General features: G+C 53.8%; 2 protein-coding genes across 4 annotated transcripts in view; one reads left to right on the top strand and one right to left on the bottom strand.

Moving 5' to 3' along the window:
- Positions 1 to 29: 29 nt before the first annotated feature.
- On the top strand, positions 30 to 14,642 carry MRPL37 (mitochondrial ribosomal protein L37). Its single transcript, XM_088022406.1, has 7 exons — positions 30 to 436; positions 4,011 to 4,194; positions 4,289 to 4,404; positions 7,484 to 7,669; positions 9,528 to 9,685; positions 12,541 to 12,744; positions 14,425 to 14,642. The coding sequence occupies exons 1-7, from the start codon at positions 91 to 93 to the stop codon at positions 14,500 to 14,502; spliced, it is 1,272 nt and encodes a 423-aa protein (XP_087878532.1). The 5' UTR covers positions 30 to 90; the 3' UTR covers positions 14,503 to 14,642.
- A 3,549-nt stretch (positions 14,643 to 18,191) lies between these two features.
- Positions 18,192 to 21,078, bottom strand: part of SSBP3 (single stranded DNA binding protein 3) — a 161,048-nt gene continuing 158,161 nt past the window's right edge. For all 3 annotated transcript variants that reach the window (XM_088022407.1, XM_088022408.1, XM_088022409.1), the window contains 3 exons: positions 20,840 to 20,868; positions 20,605 to 20,706; positions 18,192 to 19,805 (listed from right to left, as the gene is read on the bottom strand). In XM_088022407.1, the coding sequence (XP_087878533.1) occupies positions 19,776 to 19,805; positions 20,605 to 20,706; positions 20,840 to 20,868 (161 nt within the window). In that variant the 3' untranslated portion in view covers positions 18,192 to 19,775. The remainder of the gene's footprint in view (positions 19,806 to 20,604; positions 20,707 to 20,839; positions 20,869 to 21,078) is intronic.

Raw genomic sequence — 21,078 nt, 5'->3', positions numbered from 1 at the left:
TGGCGCCCAGCCCCTTTCGCTTCCAGCAGGCCTTGCGCTCGAGAACATGGCGGCGTCCTGGTGGAGGTTTTGAGGGGGGCCCAAGTTCGTATGGCGTTGGCGTCGGGGCCCGCGAGGCGGGCACTGGTTCGCCCTGGGCGGCTCGGCCTTGGGGACTGCGCGGCTCCGAGACGCGGGGCGTACGAGTGGGGCGTGCGCTCCACGCGGAAGCCCGAGCCTCGTCCCCTGGACAGGGTGTACGAGATCCCTGGACTGGAGCCCATCACGTACGCGGGGAAGATGCACTTCATGCCCGGGCTGGCGCGGCCGGTCTTCCCGCCCTGGGACCCCGGTTGGACGCACCCAAAGTTCCGCCGCCCGACCCCGGTTCACGAGCAGCCGCTGTACAAGGATCAGGCCTGCTACGTCTTCCACCAGCGTTGCCGCCTCCTCGAGGGTGAGGCCCTAGGACGGGCAGGAGGGGACCTCGTTCCTCTTTCCAGCACTGACCCCAACTCTCCGTGGCCTTGAAACTTTGTGGGTCTCGGTTTCTTTGTCTGCGAAATGGGTAGTGATTACGCCTGAGGGTTTCAGGATTTTTTTTTTTTTTAAGATTTTATTTATTTGACAGAGACACAGCGAGAGAGTGAACACAAGCAGGGGGAGTGGGAGAGGGAGAAGCAGGCTTCCCGCTGAGCAGGGAGCCGGATGTGGGGCTCGATCCCAGACCATGATCTGAGCCCAAGGCAGACGCTTAATGACTGAGCCACCCAGGCGCCCCTGAGGGTTTTAGAATTAAGTGGGATGAGAAATGCTGTGCTTGTGTGAGGCAGTATTAGGTTGAGTGGCGAAGTGAAAAGACCTGATTTCTGCCTCCTCCCCTGCCTCCATCTAACTCTGATTTGGGGCAAGTGTCTGAAATTTCCAGAGCCTCCATTTTCTGTGAACTCATTGGTTTTGACTAGATGGCCCACACTGACTCTTCCACCTCTTAATACCCTGGAGATGTAACTGTACATTGAATTATTAGATAGAGGGAGTTCATATTGAAAAGAGACAGCAGAAAGCATGCTTAATCTCCTGGCCTATGGCCTCATTTCACAGGATTGGTGAATGTGACAGAGAGGGACGTGATGTGCCCACACGTGCTCTGGGTTAATAGTGAACCCAGGGCTACCTATCTGGTTTCCTAGGTTAATGTCCTCTGTCAGAGGTCAGAGTTGAGATGTTTTCAAGGAAGGGTTCTGGACCTAAAAGTCATCTAGCCTATTTCTGCTCCCCTTTTCACTAAGAACAGATCAAAATGACTGAGGTGAACGAAACCAATCTGTGTGTCCAGAGCAGAACCCAGAAATTACTTTCCAGAGTCCATGGGGGCAGGGGGAGGGTTTGTTTATTGAGAGGCCCTTTCCCTATTCTTGCCTGTTCTTCCTTAGTCCTATCCCCATCACTATGGGTATAGGGCAGGTTCTGAAAACACAAAATGGTCAAGGTCAGTGGGAGTAGTATTTTCGAGGAGTAATTAGGAAAGAAAGAGACCTGGAAGGATTTGGGGACTAAACCAAAGAATAAATCCTAGATTTGAAAAAAACTTAACTGGCCAGCCTCTTAAGCCGCTCAAACCCATTCCTGAAAGCTGAATTTCCAGCATCTAAACATTCCCATTGCCCTACCAGGGTATTGTAATGGACTTCACAAGACTTGGCAGCCCCCCCTTTTTTTTAATTTAAACAGGCATCACACCCAGTATGGGGCTTAAACCCACAACCCTGAGATTAAGAGTCCCGGGCTCTACCGATTGAGTCAGCCAGGTGCCCACCCTTGAGTGACCCTGGGAACATTACCAGCCTTTAGGGTAGACAGATTCAAGTTCTCCCCACTGTCACTTAGAGGGTATGTGACTTGAAACAAATTCGTTAGTCTCTGAATTTCATAAAATCCGATTTGTAGATAAAGTGCCTGGCACAGGATAGATGGTGGTGCTCAGTAAATAGCAGCTCTAATGATTAGGTATTATTTATATACTAGTGAACGATAAAAATCTCAATTTTTAAATCCACTGTCAAGTTTAAGGAACAATAGCGTGGCTCAGTCGGTTAAGCATGTCTGCCTTCGGCTCAGGTCATGATCCCAGGGTGTTGGGATCGAGTCCCGCGTCAGGCTCCCTGCTCAGGAGCAGGGGTCTTAAAAAAAAAAGAAAAAGAAAAAAGAAAAAAGTGGTATTTAAAAAAAAAAGTTTAAGGAACAGTGGCAGTGTCAGAACTAAAATTCAGGTTATCTGACTCCAGTCCAGGGTTTTTTCTGCTGCACCATAAAATCCAGAAGTTACATTTCTAAATGTTTGTATTTCCCATGTCGTATAAGCCTCAAAGTGAAAAGTCTCATTGCCCTCATAGCATTTCATTAGCACAAAGGAAATTGCCTGAGAGTGTCTCCCCCAGAGTATCCTGGGCTCCGTTTAATCCCAGGCATAGCTTTATAAATGAAGATACGTCTCTGAAATGGTGGTGTTTTCACAGCTGGCCGGAGTAGCCTGCTAACCAAAGCAGTCACCAGCCTGCTGTCAATTTGTGACTACAATCGTGGACAAGGATACAGTATTAACTTTGTCCTGAGGGTAAGGGGGCTGGTACGTGAATTTGATGCAGAACTTAGGTCCCTAGGGCTGGGCCTGTTCTTCCCTCAGGGAAGCCAGCTCTGGGGAAGGTGAAGCGAGGGACTTGTGCTTGGCATCACAGCCCATCCCACTCAGAGTAGCGGTCATTCCTTAATGTTTAAAAATGAAGCAGTCTGAATCAAATCTATTTTTGTTTATTTATATTCCATCTTTTCCCAAAAAGTATTTCAGGCATCTTACAGAAATTTTATAGCACAGCCAAATTAAATTAAAAACATACAGGTGAGGGAATCCACACAAAGGAGAAATAAAACAGGTGAATACAAAAAATCCATTCTGTGAGGTTCCGCTTGCTAAAGGGGAGCCCCAAACATGACTCTCAGCCTGTTAACGGTATAGAGACGGGGTCAGCTGACTAGACCAGTTGCCTGTTTCTGTAAATAGTTTTATTAGAACACAGCCACACCCACTTGTTTACTTGTAGTCCCTGGCTGCTTTCCATGCTACAGTGGCAGAGATGAGTAGCTGTGACAGAATGTATGGCTCAGAAGCTGAAAATAGTTATTATCTGGCCCTTTAGGGAAAAGTTTGTTGACCCCTGGTATAGGGAAGAACATTTTCAGTTATGCAGTTCACCGTGTCTTTAAGACAACCGTACTATTCCAGGAAAAGCCCAGCCTTCTGGTACCGAGGCCAGGGAGGATCCTGTGTAATAAATGGAACATGTGATCCTTCGGACAGATAACAGCAGTGCATTTCATAGGGCTTCTACATATAAAAATCTGCTTAAAGATAGCTCATTATAGAAGCTCAGGGTTAGGTGAGATGTGAAAGATTATCCATTTAAGTGCTCCCAAACTCAGGGCCCTTCAAGTTATTCATGATCAATAAGTTATTTCCATTAATTCCCAAAGCTGTTTTCCCTTGATACATCAGTATGGGCTTAATCCTTGGCCCACTCCTAATAAGTGGGATCTATTTGGTAGACATGGGCTTTTCCAATCAGGGACTTGGATGTGGGTTAGTAAAGGGATCTAGGATTTGAAATGCTGGCATCCATTGATCTAGTCCTCTAGTTTGGAGTCTGTGAATCTTGCAGGCAACAGAGGGACCCTTTCCCACAAGATTCAGCCTTATGATCCCAGCCATCTTTGCTGATGTTTGAATCCCTTCTGTGTAGGCACTCACTACCTCAGTCAACTGTTGACCATCCTCAGGTCGACAGTCATTCCTGCAGTCAAGCTGAAATCCGGCTGTCCTGGCTTCCACTCTTATTTTAGTTCTGACTCCTCAGATGTCACAGTACAAATTCTGTTTCTCTCAAGGCAGACCTTTCCCCAAGATGCTACTGGCAGACTTAAGCAACTCTTACTGAATTTCTTTTTTTGTTTTTTTGTGATTGATTACCCCAAAGGTGTAAAGCAGGCCCTCTGGCTTACCAAAGCCAAGTTAATAGAAGGCCTTCCCGAGAAAGTGCTTAGCCTTGCCGCTGATCCAGAGAACTACATAGAGAACCAAGATGAACGCCTTCTGAACGTGATCTCTCACGCCCGTCTCTGGCACTCCACTGAAGACACCCCGAAGAGAGAGGTCTACTGGTAAGTTTCCCCCACGTCAGTAAGATTTCTAGTCAGTGGATCTTAGAGTCAGCCTTTTGCCTTACATCTCCAAACGTCTCTTCTTTCCTCCAAGCCCAGTCATTGTGGACAGTCTGATACAGCTGTGTAGATCCCAAATTCTCAAGCATCCTTCTCTGGCCAGACGGATGTGCGCCAAAAACTACACGTTATCCACCACCTGGAGTCGAGGTTGGTCATCTTGGTCTGTTTTTTTTTTTTTTTTTAAAGATTTTATTTATTTATTTGAGAGAGAGAGAGCATGAGAGGGGGGAGGGTCCGAGGGAGAAGCAGACTCACTGCTGAGCAGGGAGCCCGATGCGGGACTCGATCCCCGGGACTCCAGGATCATGACCTGAGCCGAAGGCAGTCGCTTAACCAACTGAACCACCCAGGCGCCCATCTTGGTCTGTTTTTTATCTTCCTACTCTTCACCCCACCACCAGCTCACCACCCCATGTCCGTACCTGTGCTTCTTTCCTTCCTTCGTGGCCCACTTTTGTAGAATGAGACACATCCTATCGTTAGCCACAGATCGGTGTTTTTTTTTTTTCCTTAAGGGGGTGGTGGGAGAAGCAGAGAGAGAGAGAGAAACTTAAGCAGGCTCCATGCCTAGCGCGGAGCCCGATACGGGGCTTAATCCCACAACCCTGACATCATGACCTGAGCTGAAATCAAGAATAGGACGCTTAACCAACTGAGCCCGAGATGCTCCTCAGTTTTTTTTTATTTTAATCACTCCTTCCCATGACTTAATTCAACTGTATCTGTTGAGTACCCTTGAGTACCTAAGTGTTGAAGATAAGAAGTAATAAAGGGCAGGCAGTCTCTGCCTTCACAAAGCTCATACTCGATTGTAAGAGCCTTCTTACCCCATTCATGCTTTTCTCCTTTTCCAAATCCATTTTCCACGTAGCTGCTAGAGTGATCTTTCTAAAGTGCACTTCTCTCCCCTGTTTCAGATCCTTCACTGCCTCCCAGGAACTTAAACCGTTTATCATCGGATCCAACCCACTGATTTGGCCACCGGCTGGCCTTTCTGGTTTTCTCTCCTTACTACCCCCACCCCCACCGTACCCCCAGGCCAAATTTACACTTTAGCCACTTGCAGCTTTTTGGCATCAAGCTTTTATACCTTTTGCACTGTTGCTGTATGTTCTGTCTGGAATGCTTTTTTCTACTTTCCTTGTTTGGCTAAATTCTACTTGTCTGTGAGGCTCAGCTCCAGCCCCCTTCCTATGTGAATGTAGACATCAGCTAGTCTGCTTCTGTGCTCCTCATGCCCGTTGTTCCCATTTTGATCAGAGCACATGTTGTACTGTATTGGAATTCTCTAATATCTTCTCTGTCTGCCCACTAAACTGAACCCCTGACAGCAGGGACCACATCTCACTCATTTTTCTGCACAGCGTCTAACAGTTCGTGGCATTTGAGCGGTGCTGACTGAGGGACAGGTGGGTGATTACCACCCTGAGGGGTTTCCATCAGGGATGTTCAGAGCACACCAGTGTTCTGACTGGTGGAATCCTGGAGCGGGGAAACCGGCTGTGGAATGATTTGGGATTTTCAGGACATCTGCTTGGTCAGATTTCTCCAGCTTGCCCCTTTTGAGTATGGACTTCCTGGCAAGGAGTCAGCTATGCAGAGGTAATGGCACCACTAAGGAAATTAGTGAACCTCATTAATAGAGGAGTACTTTTTGGCCCATCATCAACTATTACCTCTAATTAAACTGCCCCATTTGGAGCTGTCACTGGAGGAGGGATGTGGAGGGAATTGAATTGGAAACCACACTAGAGTGGTCTGTGGGGAGAATCTAAAACCCAAGGTTAGGAGAGGTCCAGGCACATTTATCTTCCTTGCAAATTATATGTGAGGAAACAGGAAATACTTTTAGAAAACTGTTCTTGAGGTGTGGGTATAATGTATTTTAACAAGCAGCTCAGAGTTTATCCATCCACAGATGTAGTATCCCTGCTTTACACACCCAGTGAGGGAGACCACATGGTAATTATATGACAGTGCTGTGGACCAAACCAGCTTTTAGATGTAGAAGGATCACCACCCTTGATCCGTTACCATCCCATTGTGACTTGACAGTTTCTAAACACCCAAAGCACCTTCAGAGGAAGATTTGCCTCCATGGAGAATCTTCAGGAGGCCATTCACAAGGGAGCCTTTTCAGGCACATTTTGCCTGGTGGCATGCAGCCTCTGTAGGGACCTCTGTGAGGGGCATGCGCACATGCTCCCAGTGGCAGCTTTGCTGATGTGTCAGGTGTGAGTGTCTTTCCTCATCAACTTATGTCTGTGTAGCAAGTACGCTGATCCATCTTAGGTGAGGCTTTCTGACTGGCCTGATTTTTCCTCACTCTCGGTTGTTGAGGACAACTTGGCCCCTTTCCTGAGTTTAATAACCTTTCTTCTTAGCCTCTAGTCTCCTCCTTCCCTCCCTCTCTCCCTCCTTCCCTACAACATTCTGCTTCTAGTCACCTGGGTTTGTCTCCCTAAACTCTGCCGTGGGGGAGCCCACTTCTGTGCCTTCACACATGTTCCTCCTCCTGAACTAAAATGTTTTTCCTTCCCTTTTCTTGCCTGGGCAAACTGTCAACCAACCAAGGGCAGTTTTGCCCCCTAAGGGAGACTTGGCAAGGTCTGGAGACATTTTTGATTGTCATGACTTGAATGGGGGAAGTTCTACTGGCATCTGGTGGGTAGGGGCCAGGGATGCGGCCAGACCTCTGCAGGGCACAGGACAGTTTCCCTCATCGAAGAATTATCCAGTCCCAAATGAATTGAGAAACTCTGCTCTTATCTATACTTCGGAAACTAGTTTGAAGGCATACCACTTTCAGGAAGCTTCCCAGGCCTCCCAAAGGAGGTCAGTTTGTCCCACCTCTACTATCTCTGAGTATGGTTCATACCTTTGTATGCACTTACCAGCTAGGAAGCTTCTTGAGAGCAGAGGGTAATGCTCACTCATTTCTGGGTCCCCAGCATAGAGCAGGTGCTTGTGAAGACCTGTGTGGGGCAGCCCTGAACCCACAGAGACTGCCAGGTGGCCTCAGGGCCCATTGGCAAGGGAACACAGGAAGAAGAGTGCTTTGGTTGGTCCCCTTCTCAACATCTTGACCAAAGTTTTGTTTTCTGCGATCGTACTGATCAGCTAGGGAAGCAGTAAGACTTAAGGAGCATGGCAGGATGAAGGCTCTAGGCTTGGCTGAGCTAAGTCTTTAGACCAGGGTAGACTAATCGTCTTTCTCCCCTTTTAGAGTCTTTCCTCCTTCAGGTCCGTGGTTCCAGTGGAGCCCGACTGAATACCAAGGATCCGCTGCCCACCGTCGCCTCCAAGGAGGAGGTTGAAGCTACTGAGAATCACGTTCTTGAGACCTTCTATCCCATAGCCCCCACTGTGGATCTTCAGGAATGCAGTGTTTATGATGTGGAAGACAGCACGGGTAAGTGTCATAGCCGTGCGTATCCAGGCAGCGTGGGGATGAGGGACGCGCATTTTCTCCTAAGAGCCACGTAGCAGCCTACCCCCGCTTTGCTTTTGACCCCTGAGAGGTAACGTGTTACCTCAGAGTTGTAACAGGTGGCTGAGGGGGCTTCTGGCCAGGCCCCAAGTGTTTCCTTTATTCACAGGTCCCTTGAAAGACACCCCTCTTTCTCTGCACCCGTAAACCCTGGCCAACCTCCTGCTAGGATGGAGGAAGCCCCACAGGCCTTAAATGGGGCTATTCATCTCAACTCCGTCGAATAAGGCACCACCATTTCCCCTGGCTGCCATGACAGAAACCAGAGCATCAGGCCAGGCAGGCCCACGGCTCGTACCCTCTAGTCCGTCCCTAGGAGTTGTAGCGCCTTCCTTCTAACCTCCTCATCTCCACAGCAACAGCTTGCGGCAGGCCCAGCCTGTTGTCACGACCCCCCAGCTAGCTGGCCAGCCTGACCTGGTCTGTTTTCTCTCGGTCCGTCTGGTTCCCAGTTCTCGAGGCACCCTCCTGAGACACGAGCTCCGTCCCTTCTCTCCGCGCCTACTCCCCGGTGCCCATCAGGTACAGGTGGAAGTCCTCAGCCTATCACATGAGGGCCTTCGGGTCCTGTCTTGGCCCCTTTCTCCAGCCTCACCCTGGTCCCCTCCCCTGCACGCGCGCCCCTCCCCCCAGTCCGGCTACACGTAACACACCGTGCCCCTTCTCACCGCAGGCTTTGGTACGTCCCCTCCCCCCTCTGCCTGGGGTTTGTGGCCTCCCACCTTTTTTTGTCCGTCCCCCCCACCCCCGCTGTGCATAGTTCATCTTAGGACTCACTTCTCCGAAGTGCCCTGGGGTCTTCCCTTGTCATCAGGGGCCTTTCATCTGTGCTTCCCCAGCCCCCAGCTCACCCCACTCAGATGTTCACATGTCCCTCTGTGTGGACCCCTCCAGACTGAGCCTCTCCAAGGCAGTGGCAGGCTGCCCTCGGCCTCTGCTCCTGGCCCCGGTCTAGCCCCAGTCTGTCCCTGGCGCCTGTCTTAGGCTGGGCGCACAGGGAGTGCTGAGCCTCTGAAGCAAGGACAGAGGCCCATGGAAGGGCATCTCTGTCAAGTAGTGCTTGCTTCGGGGATTTTCAGAGCCCGTGTTTTCCCAGCTTCTTCCTCCTTGTCACCCCCTTTCACTAATCCAGGTTACTCATGCTGGAAGCTGCCAGCCTACCAAGGGTTTACTCCTAGCCATGCAAGGGACGAGAATGATGGCCTGGCAGGGTTGTGGCTGGGATGAACAAGGGCTCAGCTTTGATCCTCAGTGCCAGTATTTGCAGATCACTTGTGAGGCATGAGGCAAGTTGTTTATTGCTAATAATAAAGTATGGAATTTTGCAAATGATTGGCTTTTAAAAAAATAATTACCCTAGTTTTCAGGTTTTCTACTAACATCACTATCACCTATGTGCTTGAATGAGCGAGAAAGGGGTAGAGTTAGAACCAGCACACAGGAATCACCTGGCGCGGGTTGGCAACATTTTCAATAAAGAGCCAAATAGTACATATTTGCAGGCCACATATGGTCTCTGACAGCTGCTCTGTAGACATTGTGTCAGGGAGTGGGCATGGCTATGCGCTGGTAAAAACTTTATTTTCCAAAATAGGCGGGGGGCGGGGGGCCGATGTGGCTGGCAGACTGGTTTGCCATCCCCCTGAGCAACAGTGATAACATCTGCCTTTACGGAGTCTCTGTGGTGCCTTGCACTGAGCCAAGGTGATGTGACTTTCCAAAGGCTTTGGGACAGGCTGGTAATCCTTTCTGTTCCTCCACGTGATTATGTGTCTTGCAGGATTCCAGGAGGGTTATCCTTACCCCTATCCCCACACCCTGTATTTCCTGGAGTCAGCCAATTTACGACCACACCGCTTTCAACCAGATCAGCTGCGGGCCAAAATGATCCTGTTTGCCTTTGGCAATGCCCTGGCTCAGGCCCGGCGCCTCTATGGGGTATGTATGGGGAGAAAGACCACTCAGCGACTTTACATGGTGTTGGCTTCCTGCCTTACACCGCTCACAGAAAGAAGGGAGGTACAGGGGGCATTCCTTGCTTGACTGAGGAGTTCTCCCGACAGGCACTTCCACGCACCCTGCGGAGAGAAACCGACATCTGCTGGGGCCTCCTGTGTGCCTGCCTGTCTTTTACATAAGACAGCTCATTTGTTCATCAAAATAGCCCACAAGCTTTCTTTATCATCCCCATTTTCCAGTTAGGGCCCTGAACTCAGGGAGGCTAAGCAGCGTGTCCAGCATTACACGGCAGCGAGTGGTGGGGGAAAGGTGAGAACGAGACGTGCCCAGCTCCTACGGCTTCAGTTATTTGCGCGCTAGTACACCCCTCGGTTCCATGAGAGCGGACCCGGGGCACGAGGCTCCATGGGCAGGAGGAGGTGAGGCAGTAGAGATGATGCACGCCTGTCTGCCAAGTGAGGACAGGCTTGGGGACCAAGGTGCCACCTGGTGATAGCCCCTTGATTCTGAGACGAGGTCTCAAGGGCCTGGATGGTGTAGAATGCAGGCTACTCAGCCTGTCCCCAAAATGGGGGAAGCCTTGCCTGGGAGCAAAGGCCTCCAGGGAGGGAGTAGGGAATGGCAGTATGGGATTCGGGGACACGGGGTGGGGTGTGTGTGTGTGTGTGTGTGTGCACGCGCGCGCGCGTGCACGTGCTTTGCTGAGAGCTGCCAGCTCCCAGGTCTGAGGCCCTCCAGGAGGAGTGTCCACAATGTTCTGTTTCCCATCCTACTCGTCTAGGAACTAGGTGGGGTTGGAGAGATGTGGTTGGGCAAGCGAGGTAGGGAGTGGAATGGACCTTGCCTATATTGAGCATTTGCTACCTGCCAGTTAATTAGGGTTCTTTATATCAGTGTTTCTCAAAGTACGGTCCTGGATTAGCTGCATGAGCATCATCTGGGAACTTGTTGGAGGTATAAATTCTACTGCATCAGAAACTGGGGGTGGCGCCCAAGTAGCCAGCGCTGGAAGCCCTGCAGGTGGTGCTGGCATTAGCTCGGGGTTGAGACCCACGGCACTGAGGCTGGAGAACCACTGCGTTGTTCAGTCCTTGTAGCAGCCCTCCGTGGCAGATGCTCCTAGCCTCGTTTTACAGCTGAAGAAACTGAGGCTCAGGGAGGCCAAGTACCTTTCCCAATGTCACGCAGCTAGGAGATTGGCAGCTGTTACATCTTTATGTGACCTTCTTGTGTCTTCCAGTCCTCGAAGGTTATTTTTGTTCCCATTCTTTGACTACATACTCATGAAGGCTCTGGAAGGTTAGGTGGCTTTCCCGAGGTCCCACAGCTATTGAGTGGGGAAGCAAGCACCGGAGCCCTGATTCCTCTAGTCTCAAAAGATGTGCCGCCTCTCAGCCCGGGGGCAGGGAAAGGGAGCGGGCACGGCCGCACGCCAGGGACTGGGGCTGCAGGCCCCTCGTGGCTTCCGTGCCGGCTGTTGCCAGCAGGGCATGGGGAGCCACACTGCCGCTGCTTGCCACCCAGTTGGGTAGGAGGGGAGACCTCCACCCCCCCGCTCCAGGTACAGATTATTCCTGGGGATGTGAAGTTGAGCAATTATGGGAAGAGCCTCCATGTAAAAGGTAAAATTGCTGAGAAATTTATGTACTACCTGCAGTTTTATTGATCTGTAGAGGGAGATAAGAGTCAATACAGAATTCTCAGCTAACACTTAGAGGTACTTTTCTTTTTATTTATTTCTCATGCAGCTAAGAACAGGTGTTTCTAAGGCCAGCAGTCCCGGTGTGGCCCACTCCGAGGTCTGACATTAGCTATTCCTGATGTCACACTCCGCTCTGGAGCGGTGAACGTAGGCGGCATTTTTGGATCAAGGATGCTCTGCTCCATGGGGCCTGCCTGCTGGATCTTTGTCCAGCGGGTGGCCATCACCCGACTGGACTGTTGCAGAGCCACGGGGGGGTGAGCGTGTCGTTTCTGACCTACCCTGGGACGCTCCTGGGAGTGAAAGGCACCACTGTCCCATAGCATGGAACACCAGGTGTCAACCACGAGGAGAGGGGTTTCAGTGATTTCCTAGCGTGGGGTCTGATCCTGGCTCACGTCTCGTGGGCAGCCTTGCACAATGATAGCACCTCTCTGGAGCTCAGTTTCCCCATCGGTGAAGTGGGACTGGATGGCTGGATTTGTGCAATTACCAGTGACTGTAAAGCTGGCGCCAGGCCTGGCACGTGAGAGGCGTGCGGGAGCTTGTTTCCGCTGTGATTAGTACCAAGTGGCGCTCCCGGAGAGAGAGAACCCGCTCACATGCCGCCGGCTGTAAAGCCTGCTGCTGACACGGTGGGTGGACACCCCGGCAATCAGATGCCTTCTCTGAGCCACTCCGGGAGCCCTGAAGCGCAGGCCCAGCGATGGCCTGCAGGGCTGGGCGGTCCAGGGCGCCAGGAGGTGAGCTTGTATATTCACTGAGCCTCCAGGTTAACCTTTGATGGAACTGATGTCACTCTTGTCGCCATCGGGTAACGCCATGGGTTTAGGGATTTCCCGTCACCTTCCTGTACTCTGCCACTGGCCCAGTCATCACCCCAGCGGCAGGAATTGCTACTTTAAGGTGCTTATTAACCAGGAGGCGCCAGGTCAGGCAGAGCTGGGCTGGGGGAGGGAGGGACAGCCTCGCTGTGGTCAGTGCCCTGAACTGTCTCCATCGCTCCGTGGTAAGAGCCTTAAATGGGAGCAGGCATTAGTTGCAGAGGTCGGAGCTCGAAGCTGCCGGTTCTGTGCTATTCTTTACACCCCACCGTTTCTGGTTTCATTTACTTGTCCCTTTTGCCTCTCAGAATGACACTAAGGTTTTGGAGCGGCCAGTAGTTGTGCAGAGTGTGGGCACCGACGGACGTGTCTTCCAGTTCCTGGTGCTGCAGCTGAACACCACAGAGCTGGCCTCTAACAAGGGCGTCAAGAATCTGGTCTGGGTGGACTCAGACCAGCTCCTCTATCAGCATTTCTGGTGTCGCCCAGTGATCAAAAAGAAGGTGGTTGTGGTAAGTCCTGCCATCTCCAGCCTGGTGATTGGACCAGGGCCATGACTCCGTGTCCCCAGAGTGAGCCGGGGGTGGAGTTGAAGGGATGCTTGCAGGTGGGACCTGGGCTCTAGGGACTTCCTGCCCAGGATCTCTACCTGGAGGACTCCTTCTACCCTGGGCCCTGCCCGCCCTCCGTGGCCCCCCCCCCCGGCAGCTCCTCACAGAGCCCCCTCGTGCCCTGCTGCTGGTAGCCCGGGGCCTCCGTAGGTGCTGCTGCTTTTGTATAGGAGGCGTCTCCCTTGTCCCCCCGCCCTCCATTTCTCTCGAGTCTGGCCTTCCTCTAAGGACCCCCGTCCTGCTGCTACCCTCACTGCAGTGCCTCGGGTGGGGCCCCATAGCCCCCGTGTTCCCCCATCACAGCACAGTCCCGCTGCTGTTTCCAGGTTTTTCTCCTCCATCAAACCGAGCTCCAAGCTCCTCGGAGGCCTTTGTTCGTTTCTTCCCCCGGACAGGGGATTCTTCCCGGGGCCTGGTCACTGCCGCGCCCCCGTGCCCCACTAGCAGAGGCCCGGCCTGCTTTCTGTGCAGCAGGCAGTGACCGTTCTGTATTCGTCCTGTGAGGTCAGGCAGCGATATGCGCTCTGAAGGGACAAGGCAGTGTCGGGGGCTGCGAGAGAACAGAATGGGGGTGCAGCCGGCTCTGCAGCTAGCTGTGGCCTGGGGCCCGCACGGGCCTGAGCGGATGTGCTGCATGCAGCTGGTGTTGGGTCTCTGAACAGAACCGGCGCGTCAGCTGCCCTGTTAGCTCTCGAGGCAGTGCTGTCTCTGCCCTGGAAATGCCTCCCCGGCCGGGGCCCTTCTCTTTGGCCCCTGACCCCATTGTGTGTCACCTGCAGCCACCCCAGCTTCCTCTGCACTTTCTGCTCTTATCCTGCTCTCCTTCTCCCCAACGTGTCTCTGGGTCCTCCCTTCCAGAACACTGACGTAGCGGCAGACGCCTCCTGATTGGTCAGATGGTTCCTGCCCCCGGCCCCCAGCACAGGCCCTGGGCTCCAACCTCGCCCTTCTGCTTCCTGCCTCTGCACTGGCACGTAGACTCGTCTCTCGGCAAACACATGCCTTTCCTTTTCCTCTCTGGCCCATTCTCCTTGCTCTAGAAGACTCAGTTCATACGTACGGGAGACCATGAGATCTCTTCTTCCCTGCTTTCTGAGCATCTTTTCCCTACGTCTGCTGTGAGGCCTGTCAGCTTTTATTATCACTGTTTGGAACATCTGGCTGTAAGCTCCTTGAGGGCAGAGCCAGATTCAGGCCACTGTCGGGTTTCTAGCACGGGGCACAGGCCCAGTACAGAGAGAAGGGACCTGATCCACGTGTGTGGACGAGTGAGGGATTATTGTCCCCAGGAATGAAAAGGGGGCAACAGAGCATTGGTTCGTGGTGGTTGAGGTGAGAGGGATAGGGGGTGAGGGCGGTGCCAACAGACGGTCTGGCCAAAAGCACTAGGAGAGCTTCAAGCCCCCCAGCCCAGCCCCTCAGGCATCTCTTCACTGCCAGCTCCCTGGTGCCCCTCCTTGGTCCATGAGAGAAGGAGACAGTGACTATCCAGGCATTTAGGTTTTGCATAAAACCAACTTTTGTTTTCAGTGCTGCCATTAAACCTAGTAGCAGGATCCTAATGGGCTGTGTTCTTTCCAGGAACCTGTTGGGCCAACTGGTTTCCAGCCAGAGACATTCAGGAAGTTTTTAGCTCTGTATTTGCATGGTGCTGTGTGAGCCAAGGACCATTCTGAGGTCTGAAGCCCCCTTGCCCCCCTCCCGCAGAAGATCCTGTATCCAGAGCAGTGCTGGGCCTGCCCGGAGCCTCCGTGCTCATCCTGCCTGCTGTCTGGCTGCCAATAAAGAGCCTTCTGGTACACTGGAGCCTGGGCCTGGTGTGGGGGGCCGTCAGGAGGGGCGCCCGTAGCTGTACGTGGGCCGCGCCGTGAGCCGGCCTCCGTGCAGGTGCAAGCTCGGGAGCCTGACCTGCCCCACCTTGAGCCCGGCTCTGCCCACAGCCCACTTGGACTTTAGATAAGAATCTTCGTCTCTTTGAGTTTCACCTTCTTCACCTGAAACTTGAGAGTAACATGGCCTCCGTTGTTTTGAAGACTGTAGATGCGTCTAGAGCATCTGCCATAGGATAGGTGCTCTCTGATGCTCCCTGGGTTCTCACGGGACTCTCTAAATTGTGGGCACATTTCATAATGCCTGCAGGAAATCTGAATAGAACATTCATCGTACATTTCTCCTTAGCATCCGGGTTAATAGACCAAGTACATCCCTGGTTCTGCTGACCTCTCTGTTCACATCACATCCAAGTTCTGCTCGGGGCCCAGCACCTTAGGTACAGCACCCTGTTTAATCCTCACATGTCGTTTCCGCGCTCAGGGAAGTGGTTGAGCGCCCATGTGCCGGGCATTGTTCTGCGCCCTCGAGATAAGGGAACTCCAATAGTATAAGGTCCCCTAGGTCACATGGCGGGTGGTACAGGTCAGTTTCCTAGGAGAACACTTAGGGATGTGCAGGTGAGTTTGGGGAGGGCCTGGAGGACCAGCCCCTGTGGGGAGTGATGGGGCAGTGCTGGGCAGAGAGCCTGAGCTCCGTGGGTTTGCATCTGACGTCTCGGCCAGCTCCCAGTTCTGTGGCTGCTCTGAAGCAGAGCTGTCCCATCCAGAGGTGAGGAGCTGAGCCTTTCTGCGGACACCACTGGCCTGCCACCAGTCACCGGAGTGTGTGCACACGGTTCCTCAGAGTGGGAGAGAACTCAGGGGAGGTGGTGGGTGACTCCCCGAGGGACTTGGCTGGGAGCAGGGAGCCACGGAAGCAGGTGTGCCCTGCTGCAGGGCCTCCGAGGAGCCGTCCGGGAGCACCTGACGTAACGGCCTTGAGAGCTTGTGAATGGCAAAGTGGAGCTCCTACCTGTGTGGCTCCCATGCTCGTCCTCCATCCACTTTGCAACTTACCTTTTAGGCTTGGTGGGATGGTGGTGGCAGCTCGGAGCCAGGCGGGGCTGGCTGAAACCCCTGGAGACCAGTGGAAGGGGGGGGGCAGGCTGAGGGCAAAGCCAGCTTGTGGGAGGGAGGCTGTGAGTCCGCCAACCGCGCCAGCCAACCGCCAGCAGGTGACCTTGCAGTTCAAGGCTGCCCTGGGAGGGGCCAGTGCTGCAGGGTGGGCCTGGGCAGCAGTCCACCTTGAGTAACAACAGCCCTGGTGGGCTGGCCTTGGTGTGTCCCCTGTGGATCTCAGAGCTGAACTCTGGTCCCGCGCAGCTGAGCTGCAAGGTGAGGCAGACAGGACTGCTGTGTTTTATCCCCCGCACTACAGGAAGGGGAACTGAGGCTCAGAGACCGAGTGGTGTTATGTAGTGTGAAGAGCTGGAAGTCTCACACGTGATGACAGCTGCCTTTTCCACAGAGCGGTCTCCACTTCCCCCAAATCCCAAGTGCCCACAACCTCAGCCTCCCCACCTGCATCCAGGGTAGGCTTGCTGCCCAGGGTGAAGAGTCTGGCCTGTCTGCAGCAGCACAGCATCTTCTAGCTGTCACCTCACCCCCCACCCCAACACACACAGCACGGATCTCCTCATCCCCAGCTGGACCACGGTGGCACCTAACGCTAGGTCAGGCCTGGGAACTGAGCCCTGAGGTTCCCCGCTACAGACCTCCTCTAGGGGCAGTCCAGCAATTCTGCCCAGTTTAAAAGCACGTGCTGGGAGCCGGAGCTACAGAACGAGCCCTGGTCTCTTCTCGAGGAGCTCCCAGTTTGCCAGCAGACGCTAACAGCAGTCTGCTCTGGATCCATGGAAGCCGTGAAGGCCACCTTTCCCCTGCCTGAGCTGCTGCCCACAGGTAACAGTATGCAGGGGAGACTACCCAACAAACATCCAGTCCCTCCATGAATGAGCGCCCGCTGGGTGACTCTGGGGACAGGGAACACTCAGATGTCCCCAGCTCTGAGGAACGCCCCGCCTGAGGTGCTTGCTGCGTGGGGGGGGGGGGGGGCGGGGGGGAGGCACAGGCCGAAGAGTGGCAGGGAGGGCGCTCGGTATTGTCACCCCGTAAGCAGGGGTCGGGGAGATGGTGAGGCTCGAGGCAGGATCCCCTCCCAGCTCAGCACCCCGCACCATGGCTGCAGCCTGCCTGGAGAGTGCCGGCGGCCTGGGGCCCGCTTCAGAGCCGAGTGCGGCTCAGTCCCAGTCTGGGTGCGTCTGCCCCAGCCGTGAGGTCTGCCGAGTCAGAGGCGTCTGTGTGGAGAAGAGCCCAGAAACCTTGCTCAAGAGGAGGGAAGGGCGAGATGCGAGCTGCTCCCGGCACCCTGTTCGGACTCCCCGTCCCAAGCAGGTGTACAGGGGCACCGGCGGCCCCTCCGGGTGCAAGCCCCTCACAAGCGCCAGCTCATCCTCACAACCACCCTGCGAGGAAGGTTTAAAGATGAGGAAACAGGACATGGGGAGGAACGCACTCGCCCACGGCCACAGGGAAGTAGTGGCAAAAACAGATCTGAAACTGGCAGTTTGCGTCTGGAAGGGTCAGACCTCGTGAAGGTCTACTGAGCCCACATTTGGCTCCAACACGGTTTCCCTCCCCTCCTGCGGGCCGGGAGCAAGGTCCCGGGAGCTCGAGGGAAGCAGAAGTCCTACTTTCTAAATGTGCACACCCGCACAACCCACGGCTTACGTGGCCCCGGCTCTACTGTGTGGATGGAGGCTGGGACTGGGTCTCCCCACGTCTGCCCACCCCCTGCCAGGATGCCGAAGGCTACCCTGAAAAATCCTTGGAGGTGAAAACAAGACCAAACTGAAAACAGGAGAATCAGGGTTCCGGGGGGGGCCCCCAGCCTTGGCCTAGGGTGGAATCCACCCGAGTGGGAAAGGCTGTGTGGCTACAGCTCCTGGGGGCCCCCCTGGCCTGTGTGGACCCCCCGCGGAACACGGAACCAGGAACCTCTTCTACTTGCTGAAAAATACCTTCTGGCAAACCAGCGTGTGTCTGCAAGACAAAAAGCTGAAGGTGCATTTTAGAATGCCCCCAGATGTCTGACATGAGACTGTGGCCTTCCTTCCCAACCCCCCATCCCAAAGGCCACTACTACCCTGCAGAGCAAATGCAAAATACAGATTAACACGCCCAGGAAAAGAGGGTGGACACCTTGAACACAAAACAAGATCTTATTATGCACCAGCAACAAAAACTGCCCAACCAGTCACCTTGCATTCTGTAGTCAGTATAATAAACTCCGGCCCACGTCCCCCACCCCCCCCCCCAAACATGTCAGGAAGGGCTGCGGAAAAAAGATGTCCCTTTAATAAAACGTTATCAACATATATCGTACACAAACTACAATGTATCATAATTACTTTTTTTTTTCCTCTCTTAATTCAGAACCAGACTACAAGGTAAGAAAAAACACAAACAGCTACAATGTTCCCAATAATCCGCACAAGGTCTTTTTTCAGGCAGATGGTATCTCACATAGTATGATATACATGGATCAGGGAGGGAGGGAGAACAGACAGCAGCTACAGGGGTGTGGGGAGGAGGGGCTGTAAATGTACAAAGAATTCAGGTGTCTTCAGGGCAAGACACAGAGGTTTCGATGGGAGCGGTGAGGTGAGGGAGGCCGTAAGTCACCCCTCCTGGGAGGGGACAGCCTCCACTGTCGCATTTGTCGGTTTTTGAAAATAAAAACAGGACCGAACCAGCACGTCTGTTTGATTGGTGTCCCCCGCCCCCCACAGCTATTCCGAAGTCTTTCCATCCAGTTCCAAGCGTATACAGAGCAATTCTGGTCAATTTCCCATCTTTGAAAAAGAAGCAAGAATCAAGAGAAAAAAACCCAAAAAACAAAAGAAAACCCAAACTCCAGCCCCACGGTGCCCACACACATGACGAGGACGATGCGAGCCAGGGCCACAGGACGAGCACGCAGGGGTCACAGTTGCCATGTCCCAGGTCATAGCCATCCTGTCGGGGGCGGCCTCCCCCACTGCGCTCCGCCCAGGCCACCGCCCAGCTGGCAGGATTCTCGCTGGGAAGACTGGGGTGGGGGCTGAGCACGGGCGGGGGAAGGTCCAGAAGAGAGAGAGGAGGAAGCGGTCCTGGGAACACAGTGCATGCCACCAGGTCACAGCGCGTCTCCGCCGTGGCGGAGTCCTGAAAGCGGTCGGGTGGTCGGGCCCCTCGGGCCACATAGTGGGGGGGGGACACGGTTCTGGGGTCCCACGTGTGCAGCTGCCGGCACCACCTCGGCCAGGAGAAATCAAGCAAAACCAAAACAGGTTCCTGACCCTCCCTTGCCCATCCGCAAGAACCAAAAACCCCAAGTGGAGAAAGGTGACTTTCTTTTCTCTTTCCAAAAAAGGCCTTTTGAAAGAAACCACCGATTGTAAACTGCCCAGTTTATTATTATTATCATTATTTTTAGATGGCTACAAAGACAGCGTGAGACCTCACACCTAGACTATAGCTTTCCTGGTGGAAGGGCTTGGGTACAGACAAACAGCAGGGCTTCGGTTTTCTTTTTTTTTGTCTTTTTTTTTTTTTTAAAGAAGAAAGCAAAGAGGTTGACTGGGGTGGGGTGCGGGGGGCTTGCTAAAAGCTTCCATTTTTAAAAATTTTCCCCCCAAAAAACCCCCCTGAAAACAAATTAAAAAATCCCAATAACGGTAAAACCCCAAACAAACAAACAAAAAAAGTGTCACGTACATAAAAGGTCCTTTTGGGAATGGGCAAGGGGTGGGATTTTTCTGGTCACTGACTTGAAATATATTTTTATTTTGAGTTTTGTCCTTCATGTTTTATGGAATAAAAAGTTCGGCCTTTTTATTGCATGAAACTAAAACTGGGACAGGTGGGGGGACTGGAGGAGGAGGGTGGGGGCTGAGGGGGAGCAGGGAGACGCCCCTCCCCAGCTCCTGGGTAATGACACCTCACTTCTTCTTGCATAATTTCTGGCATCTTCCCGCCTGAAATGCCGGCTCTCTCAGCGTCTCGGAGAAGAGGAGGGGATCACACGCTCATCGTCATGCTCGGAGAATACTGGAAGGGGCGAAGCAGAGACGGGGCTCTGTGAGGGCCAGGGTGTGCGAGCCTTGGGCGCTGGAGAGGGCCCGTCCGGGGAAGCCTGGGATGGCTCTGCAGGCTCAGCACCAGCCTGTGCCTCGCCATGGTGGGAGCTCCGGGGGCTGCCGTTACCCCCACCCTGCCCCCCCTTCTCAAATCTCCCCCCAGACACCGCCCTCCCCACCCAGGGCCGGCTGGGCTGCTTTCCTGCAGGGCCGAGCCAGGGCTCTGCCAGGGTGCCCTGTGCGGGAGCCAGTCTGGGGGGGTCTCAAAAGCTGCTAGAGCATGACCTTGTTTCTTCAAATGAGGTGGTAAGTAGAAGCCAGCCCCTCTGCACAGAGACCCCAGGAAATCTCTGGTTGCACGAACCTTCCTCCCCAGGACAGAAAGAAGTGGACCCCCAGAGACCATGCTGCCCAGAGGCCCAGAGCACCAGAACCCAGGCCTCTTGAGTCCCACCCCAGGGCTCTTCCAGCCACATCCGCTTTCTCGGTGTTGGAGGCATTGTGGCTCCCTGTAGATGCCTCCAGAAGGACCTGCCAGTGGTCAGGGTGGCAGTGGTTGGGGCCATGCGGGGGTGGGTGGGGGGCTCTGCACTTTGTGGAGAAAAGGGACCAAGGAGAAAGCCAGTGAGTGGCATGGCTGCTGGGACACCAGTCAGCCAGGCTAGTCTTGGCCAGCAGGCTCCACAACTTGTTCAATGAACAGCCCCTGGCCCTGTAAGAGGAGGAATCCAGGGGCAAAACTGGGGGGGAGGGGGGCACGCAGCACTTACATTGTCATTCTGGAAGGAGTGGAGGAAGTTCCCTCCTAGCTCACCGTCGTCCCGAGGGGTGCCTGGAGGGTTGCTAATGCCACTTATGTTGTTAGGAGAATTCTGGAGAGAGCAGAGAGGAGGTGAGCCCCAGCGCCCCAGCAACTGGCCCACCCGAAGGGGAGACAAGCTTTCTGGGGCCTCGGGGCTGGGGCAGGGTGGATGCTGTTAGGGAGGAAACAGAATACACACTCACTTTTGGAAGTCCATCTATGTCACCTGACCCTGGAAGGAAGGAAGGCTCAGATTCAGTTTCCTGTTTGCTCTTCCGTGGAGAGGCCTCCCAACCCACCCAAATCCCACACTACTTCTGTGCAGAGTCTCCTGTCCTGGCTGGATCTCTGTGGATCTTCATCCGGGCCCAGCCAAGGCCAGTTGGGGGGCGGGGGGGGGGGGGGACCAGGCCTGGCTGAGCCGAAGACGGCCGCTGGGGCA

The sequence above is a fragment of the Eumetopias jubatus genome, unplaced genomic scaffold, assembly GCF_037043125.1.
Source record: "Eumetopias jubatus isolate StellerSeaLion01/CBP00866 unplaced genomic scaffold, mEumJub1_p1.0 scaffold_4, whole genome shotgun sequence".
In the NCBI taxonomy this organism is placed as follows: domain Eukaryota; kingdom Metazoa; phylum Chordata; class Mammalia; order Carnivora; family Otariidae; genus Eumetopias; species Eumetopias jubatus.
Note: the sequence above shows the minus strand (reverse complement) of the source record. Positions and strands in the feature narration are given on the sequence as shown.

Excerpts from the sequence above, each read along its gene's own strand:
- MRPL37 (XM_088022406.1), top strand. The coding sequence starts at position 91 with ATGGCGTTGGCGTCGGGGCCCGCGAGGCGGGCACTGGTTCGCCCTGGG. Across the intron at positions 4,405-7,483 it reads ATCCACCACCTGGAGTCGAG|AGTCTTTCCTCCTTCAGGTC; the intron begins GTTGGTCATCTT and ends CTCCCCTTTTAG. Across the intron at positions 12,745-14,424 it reads TCAAAAAGAAGGTGGTTGTG|GAACCTGTTGGGCCAACTGG; the intron begins GTAAGTCCTGCC and ends TGTTCTTTCCAG.